Source organism: Oryzias latipes, chromosome 15 (genome assembly GCF_002234675.1).
Source record: "Oryzias latipes chromosome 15, ASM223467v1".
Lineage (NCBI taxonomy): Eukaryota > Metazoa > Chordata > Actinopteri > Beloniformes > Adrianichthyidae > Oryzias > Oryzias latipes.
In genome coordinates, this window is record NC_019873.2 from 2,561,852 (window position 1) to 2,586,990 (window position 25,139).

At 40.1% G+C, this 25,139-nt stretch overlaps 1 protein-coding gene across 1 annotated transcript in view; it reads left to right on the top strand.

Moving 5' to 3' along the window:
- Positions 1 to 25,139, top strand: part of LOC101156843 (adhesion G protein-coupled receptor A3) — a 207,733-nt gene that overhangs the window by 14,393 nt on the left and 168,201 nt on the right. The window contains exons 2-3 of the mRNA XM_023963140.1: positions 7,343 to 7,414; positions 21,924 to 21,995. Of these exons, the coding sequence (XP_023818908.1) occupies positions 7,343 to 7,414; positions 21,924 to 21,995 (144 nt within the window). The remainder of the gene's footprint in view (positions 1 to 7,342; positions 7,415 to 21,923; positions 21,996 to 25,139) is intronic.

The following is a 25,139-nucleotide window of genomic DNA, read 5'->3' on the forward strand; positions in this document are numbered from 1 at the left end:
TATGTTTGCTTGTTACTCTAGCAGAAATCCTTTTACATTTGATTCTGTCAGGTTAGTTTATATGGACAGTGTTTAAGTCCTAATGCATAGTTGCCCAATCCGATATTTCAAGTCCAATTCCCCCTAGATATGAATTAATACACACCAATTTTTATTTTTCATTTTAAGAAATGAAAAACTTTTATGCTCTTGCAGGGCACATAAAATGACATGGAGGGCCACATTTGACACAAGTGCTACACACGGATCAGTCGTCCTGGTTCCTTTTCTGAAAAACAGACCCAAATCATGATGTTTCCACCCCCATGCTTTACAGTAGGTATGGTGTTCTTTGGATGCAACTCTGCATTTTTTCTCCTCCAAACACGATGGTTAGAGTTATCACAAAAAAGTTCTGTTGTGGTTTCATCTGACCATAGGACATTCTCCCAATCCTCTTCTGGATCATCCAAATGCTCTCTAGCAGACTTTAGACAGGCCTGACCATGTGCTGGCTTTCTTTCCTCATTCTCATTTCCTCATAATGTGAGTCTATGATGGTGTGTATGATGAAAATTAGGCCACTCATAATTTTTGATTAGAAGTTGTACAGTTGCTGGCAGACTAAATACTTTTTCTGCCCCACTGTTGAGGACTGAAAAAAAGTATTAAAGGCATCGTTGGCATTTTGAAATATTACTGTATTGAACTGAATCAAATAAATATTACAGTAGACATTTCTACAAATACAGTGGGGTGTTTAGTCATCCTCTCAGACATTTCAGAGACAAATTAGGAAAATGAATGCCAATGAAAAACATTGATTTGAAAATCAAGGACGGCTCTGCCTTTTTTAGGAACCAGGAAACTTTTGGAATGTTTGTCAACAAACAATAACTGATCTGCATTTGCCATGTTGATTTTTTAAAATAGTTATGTCTATTTTTTTACATAATAATTAAGTAATTCATCTTTGTCATGTGCTTTATTGATACTTAAGGATTCTTAATTCTCTCTGATAAAAGCTAAGAACCAGATATTGATAAATCATGTAATAAAATGGTTACAGTATAACGGGGTGGGATTATATAAGTTCGCTTCCTTCTACTTCCTTTCAAGCAATATTTATGAATATGTCTAATTATCCTAAGTTTGATACGTCACTGTATGAATGTATAACTGATAATTGTATTGTTTTTGTGTATAATTCTTATTTGATTGCTTGAAATAAACCAAAGAAAAAAAGAATTTTTCTGCAGAATGTGTCTACTATGAATCATTTAAAATAAATGCAAAATAGATTGAAAGGCTTTTTTCAGTGTTGGTGCTGAACATTTAGGAATAAACGGGCAGGCGGGAAAAAAGTGTTTCTTTTTCAATTCATTCCAAAAATGAATTAATTCACCCCCCCCCCCTCCTTAAATAACCTCTACATGTTTGCCTCTTTACTCTGAAGTTAACATTTTTTATGTAGCTTAAAGATTGCTTAATTTATGTCACATTTGATTTGTGATTTTACTTTATGTAAATCAACACAAGTTATTTCATAGTAATTAAAGTTATACATATCAATTAAAACATACGTGTCATTCCTGTAAAGCTATCTGATCTTTTATTTAAAAAAAAACAAACTTTTTCAATATAAATTTGTGTCCAGGGACCTGTGGAGGTTTGTAAATTTGGTCAATGGGATCCTGAATACTCTGGTCTCTTGGTTAGAAGCAGCCACAGACATCTGTGGAAGCTATTTCTGTTTCTCCTCTCCTATAATAATATACTGTAGCTGGATGTCGACCTGCAGGCGGTTTCTAGTGCAACAATGTTTTAGTTGGGCCTCAATGAAGTATCCCAGCTGTGATGTGGAGTGAGAATAAAAAGCATTTCTATCAATAACATCTTCCATACCCTAAATGCAGAAAACCCATGCTTTTTTCATATACTGTGTTTTTTCAAAGTTTGTGCAACACAATACCAGAAAAACAAAATAAAACTTATTCAAAACGCTAAAGCTAGAATGTGTTTATACTTGTATATCCCCCCCCCCCCCCCCCACAGACACACACACAGACACACACTCTTTAGTGACTCAAGTAAAACAATGGCAATGATCTTCTTACAGTAAAAGCAGTTTCTTTAGAACAACTGACATTTAATCAAAGGGCTGTTAAAGGAATCACTTCAATGTGGGAACTAAACCATCATCCATGCTAACAACAAAAAACAAAATGTCATTTGGGAATTTTATAAAAAGTAAGTATTTATTTTATTTGGATGGAGATATGAGCTATTTGTCTCAGAGACCCTGCAGAAGGCATGCCCTCCCCTTACTGAAAGCAGCTTATCTACTGTTACCATAATTGATCATGAAAATAGACACTTGGATGGCCCCTCCAGAAGTTTGTCATCGGCTGTTTACACAATGTTCAATTCTGTTTTTCCTGTGATTTCCTGGACGTTACACAGAGGCCTGGGATGGTTGTGCAGGGGTCGGCATGCAGACAAACACACACACATGTTCAGCGAAGGACACACTTGAGTTTGCACAAACAGAAGCTGCTTGTCTCAGAGCTGTAGGCCTGTCCAAAACGGGAAGTGTAGGAAACCAGTGAATAGAGGGGAGATGTGGGACAGAACACATCCGCAGCACCATCAAGCTCCAGTCTTTGTGACAACAACCCACGCTGCTCATTCCAGGCTCTTCTCAAGCTGCAGCTTTCCACTTTAAAGTGTTAGATTCAGAAAGAAAAGAATATCAAAACTGAAACTATTTGTATCTGTACTTAGTGTAGACCAAAAACCAACATTGAAGTTGTGCAGTTCTGGACTAATTGTACCACGACCCATCTGACTCAACACTGACCTCAACCAAATAAGTTTTACTCTGAGAGTTTTCATTTTTTTAATGCAGGCTGCAATTGGTCTACAGGCCAGACTTTGGACATGTCTCCCCTAAGTTATCACATACAGGCTTGGAGATGACAATATGGTGGTGACAAATTAGAAATCAAATACCTGCATTTGTTTTTGGCTCACTATATGTGGCTAAATAGCATAGAAAATGATCTTAGCTAAGCTAATGAATCTTTACTATGTTTTGATGAGTGGTGCATTATAATTATCATATGTTGACATCACAGCTATTCGAGTAAGACTTGTGCCTAAGACTGTTATGAAAAGTGCTCTCTATATTTTGTGCATTCTTCACCAATTGTCATCATTCTAGTGCCTCAAACAAACTATTTTCAGCACAAAAAGCCAGCCTCCTTGTTTTTTGTGGAGGAGTTTATCTCCACATTTTTAATGGATATATTTACGCTCTACTCCCCTTGCAGCCGGGCCAACACTTTGCCCTTTCAGCACAATCCTTCATGAGATTCCACTGCTTAATCCAAGGGTTAGAAACGAGTATACATCGCCTGCAGCAATAACGAGCACGCTGTCGTCACAGAGGAGAGCAGAAACACATCCCAATTACCCCAGCTCCCTGATTCACTTCAATCACTTCCCCTGTCCAGCTTATTTAAAGGAGCTGGTAGAGGAAGGTGATGCAAGAATCTGACCTCGAATAAATCTGAGTGTCTAGAGGTGTGGGTGGGCGGATGGTGGGGGCGGTCATATACTGAGGAGATGCGCAACATCACGCATGCAAAGGTGTGTTTAAGGAAAGCCAATCCCATGGCCGTGGTCGTGTGCACATGGGGCAGCCATGAAGTGAATTAATGCTAGGAACAGTCATCATTTTAGAAGCATGAACCACATCCCAGCATGTTTGTCTCAGGATGTTTAAAAGGAGCCTCTCCAGCTTCTACCCATCAATAAACTAGCTTCCATTTTTGCTGGATAGTCTTTGAACAAATGCAGAATTTTGATTTCAGCACCTTCAAAGAGGAAATCGGATTCAAAGACAACCTAAAGTGTGTCATCCCAATACTTTGGGGAAATGAGAAACCAAAGAAAAGTGTAACACATGAAATGCTTCAAAAGTTTAGGCCTGTATAACAGACTAAATAAACAATCAAGCTATGGTCTACATTCATGGCCCACAGCAGTCCTGGTCTGCAAGACCCAGACTGTTTTTGCACATTTTTTTTACTACCTATTTGAGTGAAAATTTCAAGTCTGGAACGTACTCAAATAGTCCCTAAAAATGTGTCTCGTACCCAGTGATTAAGAATTTTGGGCAAAGGAAAAAAAAAATGACATAACAGCGAGACAAACTGTCAAAAACCGAGGGGGGGGGGGGGGGGGGCAGCGCCTGTGGGCTCAAGCCTTTTTTTTCGAATTTCATTTAAATCAAAGACGCCCAAAAGATGGAGCCGTGTTTATGATCTGAGTTGTGACACGTTTAACAAGCACCAAGTCTCTTCCGGAAGCGGTTTCTCAAGCATGAATCTACGGTGGCCGACAGGGCTCACACTACATACAAATGGAAAAACGCAACGGCATTACCAGAAGCGCGACGAATTTACCCGAAGCACAACGGCATTAAGAGACAGCGCAACGGCATTACCCGAAGCGCGACGAAATTACCCGCAGCACGACGACATAACCGCAGCATTAGCATTAAGCTCAGCACAACGGAAATGAGGACTTTTTTTTCCTACCAAAAAAAAAAAATCAGTTTCAAATTATTCAGCGCTCTTGGGAGCTACGTGATATTTGGACAAGATTAAGGTGTTTTCTTACTAGATTACTTACAAATATACGTTTGTCTAAAAAAATAAATTTACTCAGCTCTCCACAGTGACATCTGTATCTAAAGCTCTTTGTCTTTTTTTTATTAAGACTTTTAAGTCGTAAATGTACTAGGAAAAAAACTCGTAAATTTACAACTTTTTATCTCGTGAATTTACGATTTAAAATCTCGTAAATTTACAAGAAAAAAGTCATCGATTATGTGGAGCCTTTTCTGAAGTTTTTTTTTTGGATAGGTTTAAAAAAAACAATGAGATTCTGAACCTTTTGGCGACTCAAAATCAGATAATTTTCAGTGTAAACCGGTTTTCCGGGGTTCGGTGTCAGTAAAGCGGAGTTTCATAGGTAAAATAAGGAGCTCAGAGACACATTTGGGTGTAGAGGACCGCTGCAGCCTTTATTTTCCGTTTCATTCACATATCCTGAAGTTCATCTGTCACCTTACGACATGAACCTGTCATCCGAACACCAATGCAGAAGTAAACAGTTTTACATACGCCCCCTCCTCCAGATGAAACGTCCCGTTATAACATATAACAAAAGAGGAATGAAAATAGTCTGTTATATTAGCATTAGAACGTTGAAAATGCCAGAAAGTGCTCCTCCTCAGACAGAAGTGTCAGACAGACGTAGAGATATGATCTTTAATGGAGGAAGAAAGGATTCAGGTGGACAGCTGCAGGGATACTGTTGAACCTGCGCGATGACTTCTCTTTTTTTCTTTCTTACTGTGGTTGGAAACGCAGGGGAGATTTTCTCCAGGGCCGAAGACGGATCCTCGTTTGGGGTTCACTTTCCCGTTCGGATCCTCAGCCTCCAGAGCGAGTTAATAAGACAAAATACTTCTTCTGTGGAGGGACACCATCTTTTTATTAAGGTTCTCAGTCCTCGATCACACAATATAGACGCAAACTCTCCCGCTCCGCGCTCTCACCCCCCTCTTTCGCCCGTGCTCTCACACATGCACGCGGGGTCTCCAACACACACACACGCACCCACGCACGCACACACACACAGCGCGCGCACACTCCATAACTGTCGCCTTCATCGCCTGCAGAGATCCTGCAAACCACCCATCAAAAAATAAAACATTAATAAATCATAAATCAAGCAAATAGACTTCCAGACATTTGGAACGTTATCAATAAACATTCAGCTCACCTGTTCAACTAAGTTTAGTCGGTCTGCTCTGCTGCTTTGCAGCGTTCACTTGTTGCTGCTGCTGCCCTGTATGCTCACTTCCACTTTAATCTCGTAAAAATACAATTTTTTTCTCATAAATTTACGGTTTAAAATTTCATAATTTTACTTTTTTTGGTGGCCCTAAAATTCTGTCGTACCGAATAGTTTGAATCTGCCAGGCTTTTATTTTCCCCCCGGAAAAAAAGTCATTACTTCCGTTGTGCTGAGCTTAATGTTAATGCTGCGGTTATGTCGTCGCGCTTCGGGTAATGCCGTTGCGCTGTGTCTTAATGCCGTTGCGCTGTCTCTCAATGCCGTTGTGCTTCGGGTAATGCCGTTGCGTTTTTCCATTTGTATGTAGTGTGAGCCCTGTCGGCCACCGTATGAATCCATTTGTTCCAACAACTGTTAACTGTAGTGCACTTCCGGATTGGGGGGGGAGGAGCCACAGCAACACATGATAATGTGTCGGGATTAATGTATGATCACCTTAAATTCTGTCAATGAATAGTAAATTATTTTTCATTTTCCTACCACTGACAGCAATAAAATTGTCTTTTACAAGTAAATTCAAAGTATCAACTTATGAATTATATGTCAAACATTATATAACAACTAAAACCTGTTTTTTGTTTGCAAGGGAACATTGTTTCATGTACTCTATGGTGGGTAGCAAACCGTTTATGTGAGTTACTTGCTAAGAGTTTGTATTTGTACCACGATGCTAAAATGTGTCAATGGATAGAGGTAAAGACGGTTTGATCTGAGCTTTAGTTAATTTCAGGTTGATTTAGGCAATCTTGGATAAGACACATTTTCTATAAACACAACTATAACTCAAGTTGTATACATTTTCACTACACTCACTGATGACAATCTTTAGAATCCTGAGTCCCAAGGCCTGCTTAGATGAATAATGGGACATGGGTTTGTGTGAGTTTGTGCCTGCCACTAAGCACTACTTTTCTTTTTTTGTCAGCCTAATTCATCACTCAGAGACACATAGTTTCTCATTTTACATTCAGCACAACCATACTTTATCCAAGAAAGAAATAAGAGGGTGAACTGATATCTGCCACGCAAATAACCTTTCTGGAGAAGCTGTATTTCTTGAATTTATCACCTAAAAGGCCCCTGTGCAGTGTATCATTGATTTTTATTTTTTCGAGCATTATGATAAATGTAATAGTTGATTGGATTATGCTGAAACTGCTTTTCGCCAGCTCTTCCACAAGGCAGATATTATCTTTTTGAGAAGCAGGGAAGAGCTGGGGCTCAGATCATTACACCTCTTAAAAACAAAGAACAGTAAACAAGACAGAAGCATGCCATGGATGGATCGTTTACAAGCAGGATTTGATCAAACCCAAAGCTTTTCTCATGCCAACGCAGTTTGACAGACATTAGAAATGCATTTACAACTGATCAGCTATTTGAAGATGTCCGTTTTCTCATACGTCTTCTTCCATCCTTTGTCTTCATACAGAAATCTGAGCAACAATAAAATCTCTCTGCTAAGGAATGGCTCCTTTTTTGGCTTGGCTGCCCTGGAAAAGCTGTGAGTATTTAAATCAAGCGCTCTTAACTGTTTTCCTCCCCAAAGGTCCTAATAGCTGTCATCCTAGCAGCAGTAATGTGTTTAAGATGGAAAAAGGCAAAGAGGGAGATCTTTTCTAGTTTTTACCCTGCAGGAAGTTTAGCAGTGGCTTTTTGACTCACAGCCCCACTTCAACTGTCACAGTAAACGTCCTAAAGAGGATAATATATAGCATCATATGAAAGACTAAGGCTGCCCAAGATCAGACAGATCTGACAGTATGACAGATTAGCAGAGTCCAGGTTGATGAATCTCACAGCATATGGATGTCGCAGAGGCTCTGACTCATAAAGGCTGATTATGAGGTCTCTGTAGACGGCCCCGGCCCTGCCCCCTGAAGGCCACTATTGATGACGTTCGCCTCTGTAGTCTAGTGATCACTATCTTCACACCTGATGGTGAAACTGACATGGATGGTGATGAGGAAGAGGAGAGGAGCTGAAATCAAATGAAGCAGACAGCTTTGCACACAGATGTTAATTACTGTGACCCACATACCCCCTTACTCATGCACTCACACCCACACTCACACAGGCACACACACAAACATTCACACATCAGTGGCTGCTGGCCCTCATCTTCCTGATACGTGACAGTTAAATTCATTGCAATATTATCAGAAGATTAATTCTGCCCTTCTTCTAACCCCCCTTCTCTGGATTAACTGCCCTTTTTTGGGTTCTGTCAGAAACATTTCTTCTTCTTCTGTCCATTTCAACTGGAGGGATGATTGGATGACTTCAAGGACATTTAGCCAAAGGTCTGTCACTGCTGCCCTTTAACAGCTCCGGCTTGCATGGCCTCGCCCTGGCTTCACCTTGCTCCCTGGTGACAGTCTGTCAATCCAGGCTCCCATGTGCAGCATTTGGCACCAATATGTTTGCCTCCAACAGTTTGAGACAAGCCAGGTAGTCTTTGGTGGCATTGAAGCCCAGGTTTTTCTTCATTTAGGCCTGCTGGCTGACTTTTTACTGGGGTCTGGTACAAACAGCTGCTGATTGACAGGCTTAAAGGTAGGGATTTAATGGTTCATTTTAACGATTAGACTCACATCAAAATTAGTGCTTGCTGATACAATTCATAATTGATCCTGGTTAATTTTGAACAATTCGATCCGATTCAGTGACTTAAGCTGGGTCCAGGACTTCTTTATCCAAATCTTCAACCAGTGGGACTCAGATAGACTGATCTGGTTGGATAATCAATTCATCAATTCGTCGATTAATCATTACAACCCTACTTAATAGGGATTTTGTGTGGATTTACTAATCTTTCAATTACATTCCTTTTTTCAGTTGTTGGCTGAAATACCTCCTACTTTTAAATCATCTGTACCTAATGTACAGGGTCTTTAGCTATGCTTACAGCCTTCTGAATATGTATTCTGATATGTCTATGCTCAGAGGAAAAGAACTCATCTCTGAAAAGAACTGATGCCTTGCTGCTGGATTGAGTTGCTGCAGTACATTTCCTCCCCATTGGAGGAAATAACATTTGATTTGACAGTAATGGATCCAGTCCTGAGTTTTAAAGTTCAAGTGCTAGCCACTTAACATTCCTTTTTTCTTGGTGATGATGTGAAACTCAGAATGGAAAGGTTCTTAAAAGAAACATGTGCCTTTAGAGGTTTTTTCCATGAGAAGGTAGCCTTTGTGACATTCTGGTGGGATACAGGAGATAAATGTCGGGTGTTTTTGTGATTCTAAACAGACAATTTTGATCTATATTTGACTTGTGTTCTTTTAATTATTAGCATAAAGTGTTGAATAACTTCGCAGACAGAATCGGCTGATTTGCATTGATTGCGTATACACTTAACTGTTGTAAAATGTTGTATACCTGCTTTCCACAGATTTAGAATTCTTTGGAAATATGTTTATTCCATAAATGGTCAAAGAGTTGCGGTCGTCAAAAGAACATCAAAAATGAAGCTAAAGCTCCGGTGTAAAAGGGTTAAAGACCCATTTCAATGAAAATATGTCTGGTGTTTTTAACATGTCCTTGCAGCTTCTTTCTCATGATGATGGACATGCTAAACCCTTGTGCTGTCCTATGACCCCCCCCCCCCCCCCCTTACATTGACGTGTTCTCCCTACCATGACAAAGGTGGAAAGATTTCATGTAATCCATGGACACCAGTGAAGATCACAAATCATTGAAGAAAAAAGGTTCAGAGCACTGTCTAGTGGGTCTAGATGACCCAACTCCCAACGTTAAAGTGCCTAGGATAGCACAAGGGTTAAAGAAAATTAAGATTAAAATTGAATTTCTAAATTTTCTCTATCCAAATTGTTGTGAATGAGGAGCAGATGAAAAAATTCAGTTAGAAAAAGCCTGTAGAAGTGACGTAGGTGCTACAACCGGGGGCCACAGGCTCCCTGCTCCGCTCCATTTTAAAGCATCTACCCGCAGACAAATACATCAATGTACATCATAGGTGTCAAACTCAATCACATAGGGGCCAAAATCCAAAACCCACCCTAGGTTCCACACCCAACAAGATAAACAGTTATTGAACACACTAAAACTTCACTTTACTTTAAAACTATTAAAACACAACTTTTCAAACATAAATATAAATATGAAATAGACAGGAATATTCAAGAGTAAATGAACTTGCATTTAAAATTTTGCTTACCATAAGAATATTCTTATATACGGCCTCACTGCCGTACACAAGGGTGCTCATCATGCATGCTTGATACACCTGCATCTTTGCAGGCCTCTGCGAAGAGATTGATGAGTCACTGAAGGGCGGCTTCCATGTGAGCAGCGAGAGCGGCGTCATCAGCAAAGAGCAGCTCCTGGATGAGAAACTTGCGCACCTTTGTCTTTGCTCGGAGGCGGGAAAGATTGAACAGGTTGCCATTGCTCAGTGTGTGGAGGAATTTCCCATCTTCGGACTCACTGAATGTGCAGGAGCAAGGAGAAGAATATGGCGAGAGTGTCGGGGCCAGTACACACCCTTGTTTCATACCGCTCTTGATTGGGAAGGGGGCCGATGACGCTCCATCATACTGAACAGTGCCAGACATGTTGTCGTGGAAAGATTTTATCATCTTTAGTAGCTTAAGAGGGCATCCAATCTTGTGGAGGAGGGCGAAGAGGCCAGACCGACTGATCAAGTCAAAAGCCTTGGTGAAGTAGATTAAGGTGAGGTACAGGGGACGTCGCTGTTCGCGGCACTTTTCCTGAAGCTGCCTGAGGGAGAACACCACGTCGATGGTTGATCGCATGACCCGGAACCCTCACTGTTACTAGGGATATACGCGATCTGCAAGGCTGCAGGCGGTTGCAGCGGTTGTGGACTACCCTGGCGAAAGCTTTACCCAAGATACAGAGGAGAAAGATCCCACGGTAGTTGTTAAAGTCGCTGCGTTTGCCCTTGTTCTTATAGAGCGTGACGATCTTCGTGTCACGCATATCGTGTGGTAACACTCCCTCCTCCCAGCACTGTTGCAATGTCTAAGGAGGGAGCTCTCTTTTGTGGCCTATACAACCTCTGGTGGGATTCCGTCACTGCCTGGTGCTTTCCCGCATGACAACCAGAAGAAAAAAGATAACCCTAGAAGAAGATGAACTCCTTCCTGAAACCCAGAGGACCTGGGAAAACAAGGTGCTCTGAAAGACTAGGACAACAACTCTTTGAACGCCGAAAATGTTAGCTCTAATGCTACGAGCAACAAGTTGGCGAGTGAGGGCAAATTATTGTTACTTAAAGCTGAAATCAGGAAAAAAAAAAAATTTCATTAATGAGCAGTGCCGATACTTTGAAAGAACTAGACATCAAGCTGGACCGAGAAACGGTGATTGACGAAAGACTTATTGAAAGATGGAGTAACTCACTTTCTCACAAAGTGAGGGTCCATGTCAACAGCATTCAACCTGATGGCGAGGATGGAAAAAGAAGAATGGCAATAATATAGGGTATAATCTTCAAGGAAGTGGACTTAATTTACAAAAAAGGGAATAAAAAAGAAAGGTAAAGAAAAAGAAAAAAGGGGGGAAGGGGGATAGAAGACTGATATTAAGTTTGATATGTCACAAAATGTGAAATGTTTAAGATAACGTATTATACTCTGACAGAGAGCTATTTATGTTCATACTCGATCTTGGAATTGTAGATTCAGACAGCACTACAAAATGGCGAACACACTATATGGTGAGTAGTAAAGGAATTGGGATGTAACCCTGGTTTAGTCTGTAAACAGCAGCTTTATGTTACTCTGAAGGTGAAGCTCTTCTTCGGTTTCCTGACTGACTCTTTTCTCCCCAAAGAAACTTTCTAAACACGTCTTTTTGTTTGGCTTTTGTTAACTTTCAGCTTCGGGCCTTAAGCTAAGCTAGTGCTCCGAGTGAGCAGCCGCTCTTTGTCACGCAACGAGTCACCACGGATGTGGTGAACAGAATCCAGTAGTTTTCCAAAATAAAACTTCCTTTTGAATCAGAAAATAAAAAGCACAAAGAATCAAAGTCAGCATGTGCATTTTTTTCCCTGTCTAGGGCCCGGTACCAAAGAGCCCTCGGACTACGGACTGGTACTGGTTCACGGCAAATTAATGGGAACAGGCAACACAAGGAAAAACAATGAGTTAGAGGCATCCAAAATTTCAAAGTGGCGTGAAGGGGGCCCCGAAAATACGTCCATATATGACGAGTTGGGAGTGAGAATGTGTTGGTTGCAATGACAACAAGAGCTGCACCATTTAAATAGAGGCACCCAGCGTATTAGTTTTGCGTAAAGTTCTGATCCGGGTCCGCATGACCCAGCATCTGGGTCCGGATCCGGGCCGCGGTCCATTAGTTAGCGACCCCTGCTCTGTAACACTAAAAAACACAACACTTTTTGAGTCAAATATTTGCTTTAAGGGTCCAAAACCTGATCTTTGAAGAGGTAGTGCTGTTGTTAAAACTATCCCATCTGATGGAAGGGGCAGGATTAGACTCATATCAGGGGCAGGATTCAGGATAGTGGTTATTCCTGGTGAGCTCATGCAAATCAACTCCCATTGACCAACATACATTTCCACTGGTTTGTGGGCTTCCGTAGAAATTAAATGAACATGTGTGTATGTGTGGGGGTGCAAAGCAGGCACCTCCAGTGGACCTTGGTCTTAAGGTTGAGTCTTAGTACATATGTCTGTTTGACTCTCCATGAGCCTGGGATTTTGCTGCACACCATTTTTTTCCTCAAATATACCTGTAACATGTCCCAGCCTTCCCTCAAACCTTTTAACAGAATTAAACTGTTTAAAGAAACTCCATACATGCAGTGGTTTTGTTACGAACCTCTCATTATGGTGTTAAAGGTGTTTAAAGGGTTAAAATTATTTTTGATTTGTATCAAGTGAAAAGCAGAATGCCCGGCAGTATCTCGTTGCCACTTATTAAACCACTTCATGTTCTTTATAATTCTTTTAATGCCAATCTCCCTTTTCATCACTGTCATGGAGAACTGACTTATTCATGCATTCTAAGGGAATTGCTTATGATGAGATCTCTGTCTATAGCCTGGAGAGTGTCCTTTTTATTAGAGGCAGTCTCATATGTTCAATAATGGCCTGAATCCCCCATATGGACACAGGCCCATAACTATCAGCCAAACTGGGTCCCATGGGAGCCGAGCAGAGACAAAGCTCATCACTGTTCTCTGTTCAGGGCACTGGATCTAACTTCATCAAAGGTTCCCATCACTGAAGACCTCTGTGTGAAACCAGGAAGACTGACAATGTGTAGCCTTTTCACGCTAATTACAGTGAATTTAAAAAAATAAAAAAGTAACATTGTAACTGAAAGTGAACTGCAACGTGCTGAAAAAAATGGAAAATAAAATAGCTTACACTTGATCTGTGGGGAAGGACAATTGTTTTATTACATCAAGCTAGAATGGGCTGAAGATTTTCTAATTTTCTCTCTAGAGTAGATTTCCCAGCAGGTTCAACCCAAGGTCAACCAGCACCGTGTGCTGTTAATACCGCTAAAATCAAGGAGCTGCACTCCAGACTTGGCATGCCTGATCTAAACTAGGAAAATGATTACCACTAGGCAGAAAGAAATAACAAAAATCTTTTGAATTTAATGGTAGAACTGGAGCTGTCAGGTGCTAATAAACAGTACTTATCTCAGGTCAAGCCAAGCAAACTGGCCGAAATATTAAAATCCCATTCCAGACATCGTTTGATCCATGTTCCAAGTGTTCCCGGGGGTCTTCTAATTACGATGATGCTGTTTTAAGCCAAAATAAAAAAACACCTGTGTTGTTTTCTAGAGCATGGTTTCTGCAGAGCAGCAGCAGAATTTACCTCTGAGTTGTGGACGGGACTGATGGTGTGGCATAAGCCTACCTAATTTCCCCATCATTCCTTTGTTTTAAATGCAGATACCAGTTCAAATGCGGAAAACAAAGACGGAAAGGATCAATTTGCCTGAAAGTGGATGCATCAGAATGGAGCAGAGCAGGGAGGCACCTACGTCACTGCTTCAAGCTTATTTTCCAACTAAATGTTTGCATCTGCTTCTGAATCACAATGACTTGAATAAGGAATTATTTAAAAAACACTGTCTTAATTTTCTTTTAAAATTTCCTCCATCATAAGAAAAATGCTACAAGAACATTAGAAACACAAACGCCATTTTCATTTTTTGTGGAGCTTTAAACACTGTTGCGATATTATTTAGAATTAATTTAATAGAGCCTAGCAATTATTTGACTGCAGTTTCATTTCACTAACACTGTAATGTCAAAGCATTATTACATGTTTTCCTTGCCAAGATCATACCAACAACTGGCTAGTTTTAAAATGGATACCTAAAACATTCAGACTGTGTCACTGTACTGTTTTTAACTTTCTAAACCACACAGAGGCTTTTTACTCTTGGTGGTTTCACAGATTTTTGGAGAGTTTGGAGAGGCTAATCTTTATTTTTTTATGCTGTCATTAATAGTTTTGAGAGAAATGATTTTTAGAAATCAGCCGGTCACATAAAGAAATCAGAAATTGGTATTAGTGAAGATAGTGCATGTTGTCAACATTTTTATTCTTTAGAGAGCAGATGTGTTTCTCAATACCTTGAATGTCTAGAAAAGAATTCAGGGCAAAGTTACTATCAGAATTCAAAGTTGTAAGCATTTGTCAAATGTATGATGAGGTGCCCTTTAAAAAGTATGGCAACTTCCGTTAATCCCGCTGACAAAATGATGGTTACTCCGTCTTCCTCATCTCTCTGCATGGTGAGTGATGAGGGAGAGGCATGCCACAGAAGGACAGCCTCTGCTTTAGGATGTATGGTCGGTGAAATCCGGACTTTGAGGGAAAATGCTTTGTGATTATGAGGTGAAAAAAAACAAATTAACCCTAAGCTTGTAGTATTTTACTAGACACACAGTACTGTAGTAGCATGTGAAAAAGAACAATATGTTTTTGAGATGTTAATGTTGCAGGTTTAGAAAGCTGAAATCAGAAGAAAATATAATGTTCCTCTTTTTTGAACAAATCTTTTTTTCTTAGTTTTTCAGCAACTTCCTTCAGGGGGCGCCACAGCCAATCATCCGCCTTCAACTCTTCCTTTCCCCTGCATTTTCCTCATTCACACTAACCTCCCTCATGTCCTCTTTCTCTACATCCATGAACCTCCTCTTTGGTCTTCCTCTGGACTTTTACCTGGTAGCTCCAACCTCAGCATCCTCCTTGGCACCCAGTGGTGTCTTCATGTTATTTGAGTCTGTGTGTGACTTCTATGAATATGTGGTTTAATATTCGTATTTGTATATTTTGATATGTTTTTAATATAATAGGTGGTGTAGTGGTTTGCACTCTCGCCTCACACTAAGAAAGCCTTGGGTCAAATTCCAGTGGGGTCCTTTCTTTGTGGAGTTTGCATGTTTTTATTTTTTTATTTTAAAATGTTTATTTCAAGCAATCAAGACAAGAATAATGCACAAAATAATACAATCAGCAGTTATACAGTCATACAAAAACGTATCAAACTTAGGATAATTAGACATTAAATCAATGATTAAGTCAGTAAATTGCATGTGTGAGTTTCCTGCAGCTGCCTCCCACAGTCCAGAAACATGCTTCATAGGTTCATTGGTGACCCTAAAAATTGCCCCTGGGTGTGAATGTGAGTCTGTATAAATGTGTAGCCACGCAACAGACTGGTGAGCTGTCCAGGCTGTACCCTGCCTTTGCCCAACATTAGGTGGGACAGGCTCCAGCAACCCAGCAACATCATGAGCCCCATGAGACTCAGCAGGTTCAGAAAATACGTAATTAAACATAAAAATTTGATTTTTGAATTTGAAAATTTGACGGCTACGCTGTTGTTCACGAGAAAATGCTGCATGTTTCATTTTGTTAATTACCAGCATGAGCAGCTATAGCAACCACCCTCACTCTTCATAAGAAAACTTTTTCTTCGTTTTTTCTCCCAAGTTGCAGCATTGTTGATCCATTCTGATACAAACACAGTTACCTCCCTGTATTTCAGTAAACCTTGAAATGCAGAGTAAGAAGTGGATTTGTGTCTCCATAGTTTAGACAGTTGGCTTTTTGAAGTGAGTAAATCAGCCCAGCGGGTTCTGTAAAGTGGTAGCAAGTACCCCAAACTTCACTTTTTCTTTGTTTTTGTTTTACCAATGTTTGAAATACTTGGACGAAATGTTTAGAAAACTGGGCGGCTTAAGGAATTACAACACAGACACTGCATATGTGGTATGAGCCACCGTGATGGACCAAAGCTCGTCTTCCAGGTCAGCACTTACATCTCACACTGTCAAAACAGGCCACTTAGGAATGAGTCAAAAATGGCAGATTTTCTTTACTAAATAAACAAAATCTGTCAACAGGTTAAGAAAAATGGTTATACCAAAAATTCCTATTTAAAGGAAAAAATTCTAGTCGCTCAGAAACGTTTTTTCAAGCAAATATAGTTTTGCATTTGAAAAACTTTTGTGATAAGATTATTTTTCTTGCTTTCTTTTTTATGCAAGGCTCTTTTTTACTTTTTAAAGATTCATTTCATTATCACACTAACATGCAGTAGACAGCTGCACACTTCGGCTAAATGTCTTGCTAAACATTGAATGCTTGTTTTCATCTCATTTCATTAGGTTGCCACACAATCAAATGCATCTAATCATGAAGCAGGATTTATTGTTTGGATGAGGGCCCAAGTGTTTAAGGAGAGCTTCAGTGTTATTTGCCTCCACTTGAAACTTTAGCAAATTTGTGAGTATTGTAGTAATACCATCAATAAAGGGTTGCAGAAAATCAGAATGCATTTTGGCAAGGATCTGTTTTGTCGGCTGAGTGGGAGGGCATGCATGCCTGCGGTGAGCGAATCAGAGAGAATCCTGCACACGGCTGTTATCCTTCATGAAGAAAGACTTCAGTGGGGTTTAAGTAAACTGGGGAAGAATTTCTGTAAGCAGAAATAGTGGAGTCCACACAGAGGAACTTTACCAATCCACAAACGGGACTCTTCCTGTTCTAGTAATTATTTCATGTGTGCTTGGTTATCAGTAATCAGAAACTGAACTAAGAAGTAAAACTGGTGTTTCTTTTAAACTGCCGTTTCTTAATGTTCTATTAAATTTGGACATTCGCACTAAGGAAAGTGAATCTGCCTTCTGAGAACTCTGCTCTCTATGTTTGCGATTTCAAACTGTTGCTACTGCAAGTGATAAATATCTATTTTACATTGATTCATTAATGGGTAATAGAATTTTTTTTTTCTTAAACAGTGTGTTTTGATATTTTCTTTATGCCATGTGTACTCTTTTTACTGGAAGAAAATGGTTGTAGATCCAGTCAAATGAATTATTGAGGAAAAACACTGATACTTGATCATACAGACAACAGGGGGGCATTAATGTGCAGATGTATTAGCATGTGCACGAGTTAAAATAGCAGCAGTGTTGCATGGATACATTCAGAATCACAGCATGCAGATGAAATGACCTGGAGGGAATGGCTTAATTGCACAACAAGATTTATTTTTTCATCTCTCTGCTAGAGCTGTGACGGTGTGGGATTTTTGATCACCGCGGTGATGAACCAGCAGGGGGTGCGGTGTTGCGGTTAACCCCCCCCCCCCCCCCCCAAAAAAAAAATAAAAATAAAAAAATAAATACATTTTAAAATTTAAAAAACAAAAAATTCCCCAGCAGTCGCGTCACAAATAAATACAACACAGTATTCTTTATTAACAAATACCAGTAACAACTAACTACCACCTATTTACCTAATGAACTAACTATATAGGTGTTATAGAATGACTGTGTATGTGTGTCAGCGCGCTGTGTGTGTAGAAGGAAGGAGTACGCACACATGTGTTGGGGGTGCGTGTTGATCGTGGACCGCTCTCTAGCTGCACGCGAGTTTCACCTGTGCCCGCTGGTACAGACATCTTCTCAGAATATTATATATTGCCCAGTAATAAGCAGACTGCAGACACTTTGTCACCTTTCCGGTAGCCATGAAGCCTGACACCCATGTGGAACACGGGCAGGAAACTCTGCCTTTTTTTATACAGACACATAACTTTGCGCTGCACAAAATATTTCCCAAACAAAACATGTAGTGATATTCATGGAAATCTAACAGTGGGTGTTCATGTTTGGTGTTACAGAGTGAAGGAGAACAGTAAAACCCCCCGCCGAAACACAAAATCCTCCAGCGGGCGGCCGTGTAACGCACTCAAGAACACACGCAGCTTATAATGGAGCTTCCTTGCGAGACAGAAAATTCTGTTGTAGAATGAGGATGTGTGTATGCTTCTGAAACCGCGCGTGTGTGTGTGTAAGTAGAGTGAGCTGGGTGCTGCACGGCTCTAAGAGGGAGTGAGAGCCATGTGCAGCGAAAGAGGGGAGGGGCTAGGTGCAGGGAGTGAAGGAGAACACCAATAAAAGGTTTCCCCCAGAAACCCTTGAAGTCTGAACACAGAACTAGCAGAAAAAGTAAATTATCAGCAAAGATGAATGTGTTTCATGTGTTTATTATAGTTCCAATCACGCACCCTATGCAGAACTTTAAAAAAATAAATTAAAGTGCGTTGATGCGGTTATCGTCACACCCCTACTCTGCCTTAATCTTACATTCAGCAAACATGATGCTCTGAGCCTCGGAGCGACATTTCTTCTGTTCTGACAATTGACTGTATGTGAAAACCGAAGCGAGCCACTGTGATGTCATCCATAGAAAATGCATTACTTCTGGCTCCAACCCAATTACGTCCATTCAGTCGCTGGTTGTTTTTTTTTTAGATAATATAATAATAGATTAGATTTATCTGCACTTTTCCAGTTGCGCAAAGCACTTACTTTGTGTCCATTATTCATTGACTCCTCATTCATACTTGGTGATGGTAAGCTACGGTTGTAGCCACAGCTGCCCTGGGGCAGAATGACAGAGGCGTGGCTGCCATTTCGCGCCTACGGCCCCTCTGACCATCACCGGGATCATTCACACACATTCACACTACAGTGGAGCCACACGAGGCAAGGAGGGTGAAGTGTCTTGCCCAAGGACACAACAACAGTTGGCTGGGGAGAGCATGGATTGAACCGCTGACCCTTTGATCATTGGACAACCTGCTCAACCGCCTGAGCCACTGCCACCCTGACTCCCCATGTTGGAACCAGAAGATGTCTGTAAGCAGTGATTGGTCCGAGTGGGTCTGGGTCATCATTTTTAGGTTAATCACAGTAGTGAGCTTTTTGGAAGTCACCACCCCTTCCACTTTAAAGTGGGCCACATGAAATATGCCAAACATTTTGAACGTTTGACGTGACACCACATTTTTTCACTGAGGCATCTGATGAGTTTAATAACTGCAATAACTTAAAAAAAAATGTTATGAAAAAATTAGAATGATCAAGAACGTGTTAAAAAAGGTATCAGAGCAAGAATAACCGATAGGACTGTGTAACAGATGTTCATTTCTCTGTAGAAGTCTATTTGATTTTTTGCTTCCTGCGGCCAGTGGGTACTTCATATTTGGAACACCAAGGGAGAGGAGTCACTCAGTCCAGTTCTCATATACAGTCGATGGTTCTGACCTAAAACAGTAATTCCCACCTAACAAGAGCATTGACTTCTTTTGCCACAGTAGTCATTGTTGCATAAGTTAATGTTGGACACAAAATAATGTATTTTTAGCTCCCTTTGGAGCTATCTGACAAACCAAACTAAATTAAATTCAACAACTCCAAAGTCCTAACTAGATAAACAGAGCATAGCAATGTTTAGACAGAAGCAATTATTTATGAATCTGAATCAAAGGCTAAGAGATTTTATCTGACATCCTGTGGAGCTACTTTTGAGCACTTGCAGTACAGGTGTTTAGTAAATGATCATTTCTGACAGTAAATTACACTGAAGGATACATAGAAATAAGCAACATTTACGCTCAAATAGTTTCCTTCCATTGTTCAAACGTTTTGGCAACTGTTCTGTTGGAGTCCATTGTAGACTCCACCTATTCTTTTGTGAAGCATTCATAATTTATAACTTCATTTGCAGGGTGGTTATACGAAGGTGGGCCTGCAACAGACTGGTTGGGTTTGCTCCAGCAACCCTGTGACCCTGAGGGATGGGTTAGAAGGTGTGACCTCATGCTAGGTTTTGTTCCTTAAGGCTTTCAAAAGTATCCTATAAAGCCAACTTTGAAACACACATCAGAAACCCGGATTATGAGCAAAAGTGACACACTTTTCTCTAAACTATTGTACTTTTGCTAGAGCATGAAAACCAGGTCGTTCATAGAACAGTTTAATAATAGAACTATTTGTTTCATTCCGTTTAAACTAGCCTGACTGTCCACTCAGCACCGACTTCTTCCCCTGTAAGATAGCCACATGATGAAGTACAAAATTGTGTGTGTTCAGCAAATTCAAAGAGTGCAGGCTTTGGGCAGGCTTTCAAGGCAGAGCTTTAGAAGAAGCTGCTGCAGGCTCCACTGGCTGTTTTGAAGCACTTCTTACATGATCAAAGAGAACTGGGGTGAGAGATGAGAGCTGACTGACCTGACTGGACCAGGAGCTTAGTCTGTCAGGAAGGCAGCTTTGCTCCTCTTCCCAAAATGTGTAGAAGAGGTGGGAACTCCACCATGGACTCCGTCTGCTGAAAGCTTCGATTGGAGTTCAACCACATGCATAGTCGTTCTTTTAGAAACATCGGCTGCTCCAGCTGCCGATGTTTTATCTTCAGTTTAACTGGTAATGTTTTATGTCCACTATATTGCCAGCAGTCATCCTCTAACTGGACCTGAAGAGGTTCTCTAGGCTGGACTCCTGGATAAAGTCATGCATAGGTTTAAGATGCCTGTACTAAGAAAAAAGTTGCTTTGCTCTATGGCTCGTAAATGTTCTCATTTTTGTAAATTCACTAAAGTTTTGGATCTATCAGGCTGGGATAAATGGGTTCAAACCACCTGAGAATGTCAAAAAATGTCACGTCTTTTTTGGATTTTAGACTTCTCTCACATTTAACTCCTGCGAGGAGGAAGGAATGGCCCCTGATCTCCTGAAGATGTCTCAGTTGACTGCCAGATTGGGCAAAGTATGACCCAGAACAAGCACCAGACCAACAAGAAGAAATTAACCAAAATGCTTTTATTTACTTTGGATTAAGAAGCGACTGTAAAAGAAAATAAGCGAGGCAATTGGGGGGTGGGGTGTAAATTAATAAAACAAACATTTTTCAGTTTTGCGGTATTTGAAATATCTAATCTACACTTTTTGCTGTGAAGATATCACTAAGTTAGATTTGTTGCTAAAGTTTTGTCCATAAGTAGTAAAATTTTGTACTTGAAATACTGAATTTGAGTCTATGAGTGACACTAGAGTGGCCTTTACAAAACATAAGTCTTAAAGTTTCTAGGAAAAAATAAATATTTCATCTGACATTGAGCCATGACAACCTAATGCATGTTTGAAGGGTCTAAGTATATATATGAATCTTTCATTCCTGACTTTGAGCCAAACAGACAAATTCCTCAATATCTCCTGATTAGTTCACTGAGCTTCTCATGAAGTGGTTTGATGCCCTCCTGCCTGTCGTTTGGAAAATCGTTGTTTGAACTGCTGTGTGAAAGTTTACAAGAATAAATGAGAAAAATTGGTTGAGTCTTTGTGGTAATCCCAAACTTTTGATCAGCTATGCACGAAAATCAATTCACAGATCCCTGTTTAATCACAGGTTCTTTCAGTATGCAGGCAGGGTTCATGGGGGTTCTTGTTGGCTTGAACTGAATGTTTTGCCACAGAAATGGTTCAGTAAAAGTCATTTTGTTTGGTGTAGTTTATTCCACTCACTGGACTAGAGTCACTGCATAATTTGGAGTAAACTGCATAGTTTCTATATCCGTAAAGCATGTGCTCGGTTAAAAAATATGATATGATCATGATTAAGAGGATGGATTGTGGGTGTTTAAGATGTGTTGATCTAACTTTTTCTTTTCTTTTTAGGGGCTTAAAGAATAATTTGATAAGTACCATGGAGCCTGGAGCCTTTCGTGGACTTCTGGCTCTCAGGATCTTGTAAGTATAATGCGACAGAGGTCAATTCTTTTGGCATTACATATTCATAGTTTAATACATCTAACTTTTTATTATCATGGTGTCGGTCTCAATGCAAAATTTGCTGCAATTTTCCAGATGAAGAGAATAGGAAAAGCATCATCCCAAAGTAGTGTACAGATTCAGCTTCAACATATTCTGTTAAACCTCAGCTTCATTTCAACAGCCAAACTCTTTAAGCCTGTTTTCTATTCTAAAATCTAATTTGAAATAAAATGTTGGTAAGAGAGGTATTTGGTCTTTTCAAGTGTTCTGAGAACTAAAATTCCCATGCAGCTCTCAGGACAGTTGTTTTAACTTTCTGTAACAGAGTCACACATTTTTAGTGTTTATGGAGATTCAATGATTCTTGTTTGGAAGAACTTGTTCAGTTGTCTGTCATCCACATTGTGAAAATAAGTAATCAATAATGTGAAATCTAACAGGAAACACATGAGCCAAAGTGTGTCTACCTGAACCAAAGTATTCTACTTCAACAACCTCATGAATCTTCATGCTTGGTAATATTAACACTATTTTTGTTAAAGTAAAAGCAAAGATGACACCAATGTTTCTGGTGTCATCAGTACAATGTGAAACTGCTGTTTGTCAGGAGTCATGAAACAAAGGCTTTCAAGAGGGGGTCAACTCAAGCAGCAGTGGATAACCTGCTGTTGGAATGTATCTAAAACTGAGGGCTCCAAAGAGGCAATACCTCAGAACTGGGAGTAAAAACACTTTATTGATGGACGGAGAGAGGAGCTGGACCAGGCAAAGCAGCACAGGACAGAACTTATCCAGGGCAGAGTTTGACTCACTGTCCGTGAAAGTCCAGTAAACAAAGAGATCTGACATGGGTGATGGAGCTGCCAATCCTCCTCCCTAACTTCTAACACCCAAGTCTATTACTCCACAACAAAACGCCGAAAGATAGTTTTACAAAGAATGAATTACTTTTACTGTCATTACAAGGAGTACAGGCAAAAAAAAAGTAGTGCTGTTAGGCGATTACATTTTTAATCGCAATTTATATGTAACTATTTTATATGTTAAAAAAATTTGAACATAAGTGTGTTTAGCAGTTTACATTGTTTATAAGGACAACAATGTTTTAATTAAAAATGCTTTATTTTTGTAACATTGTATTCAATAAAGCTTTCTGAACAATAAAAAATGCTGAAGCATAAAATTTTCAACTCAAGCCCAAAGGCAACAAAAGGGCATTTTGAATAAAGTTAAACACATAATTAACACAATCAAAAACTGATGTACATGAAACAAAATATAACTGTCATTGAAAGTTCACTTACTGAATATTATACTTTTAAATTCGACTAAAGACGCAACTTCTTAACAAAACAGTGGAGTAAACACAAGGTGATCGAATCTTTTTTCAGAAAATGATTAAGTAATTCAAAATATACAGGTAAAAGAAAAATTGGCTGTGTAGTGCATCAAAAATATAACTTGCATAACACTTTCATTTTCTCGACTGTATAGGTTGCCCCCTATTTCTGGGTCTTAGCACTGAGCCATTTGCTCAAACACAAAAGCCTATTGATATCTTCAGAGGAGTGAGAAGATCTCTTTTTCTGAACGACATGCCCAGAGAGTGAATATAACCTCTCACAAGCCACTGATGTTGCCTTACGTCACCAGGTACTTGTGTGCAAGGCGGGCCACCTCGCTGTGCGTCCCTTGATGTTTGGCCACAACTGAAGCTGTGGGCTCGGCCTTTCGGCGCTCCACACAGTTCTTAATGCAGTCCTGATCTTGCAGTTGTGATCCTCAGCCATGTGATGTTCATTTTTGCCTTATGGCTTTCCATGTCTATGGTAAAAGTCTCTCTGAATTTAGCCAAGTCTGCTGGGTCATCATCACCGGTTTCCATCACTCGGGACAGATGACACAATGCTGGCAGCACCACTGAACAGGACACAAACCTCTCTCTTGCCAGGAGCTCACTGATGTACCTTAAAAAAAAAGAAATACTCATCAATTCAATTCATTTTTATTTCTATAGCCAAATATCATAACAACAGTCACCTCAACAGGCTTCATACCGGTAATTGTGTAGTAAACACGAAGAACATAAAGTCAGTGAGTTCAATAGGTAATGACTAAGCTAAACTAAACAGACTAAACTAAACTGAGCATCCCTGCCTTTAGACCCTACTTCGCAGTGAGGAAAAGTTCCTAAAAAAACAGATTCTTGAAAAAAAGATGAAAAATCAGGGGTGTCCACATGAAGGTGGGATCCTCCCCCAGGATGGACAGGCGATGTATCAGAACTCTTGGAGAAGAATTAGCTTATCTAACTCTACAACTACATGTTTAAATAGTCCAGCAGATGAGCTTCATCCAGAGGGAGTTGGGGGACGGCTGGGGGCGCCAGACGAGCCAGAGGTAGGATCTACAGAGAACTGAATGATACATAAATTATAGGAAAGGAGAAGTAGATGAGAGTAGAGGACAGAACCCTAGTGCACCATACGTTCTCCAGCGTCTGGTTATAGTTAAGCTTAGGATTCAGGTCAGGGCTAAGCTTTAAAAAAAAAAGTGGGTAGGGGGTGAGGAGTAGACGGGATTCTTGTCAGTAGTCTGTGGGTACAGTCGTGGATAGATTGTAGTGGAGGCAGGATCTGGAGGTCCCTTGAATATATTCGTGTGGTTGCAATGAGATCAGATCATCCCTTGAAGTGTGTGTGGTGCAAGAGTCAGGTCGGTTCAAGTCGGGTCGGGTCAAGTCGAAGACGGAATAGATGCAGGCAGGATCTAAAGCACCCTACTAGTAACTAATTGTTATTTTTATCAAGTTTAATTTAAACATGTTAATAGTAAGTTGAACATCATGAACTTCATCTTTATAAAAACAAAAAGGAAAAAAACAACAAACAATCAGCTGTTTTATTTCATAATGAATTTATTTCAAAGAGTGTGGTGTTACTTGGAGCTCATTATAGCAAACAAAAAGATCATACTAAAACATAAAAGATAAATAACTGACTTACCTGCAATGCTGTAGCACTTCCTCCAGCTTATTCAGCTTATCCAGTTCAACAAGGGTTGGCATGGTGATATAGGACCAGGGCATCTCTCAGTGGTCCTGTGTTTCTGTGTATGTGC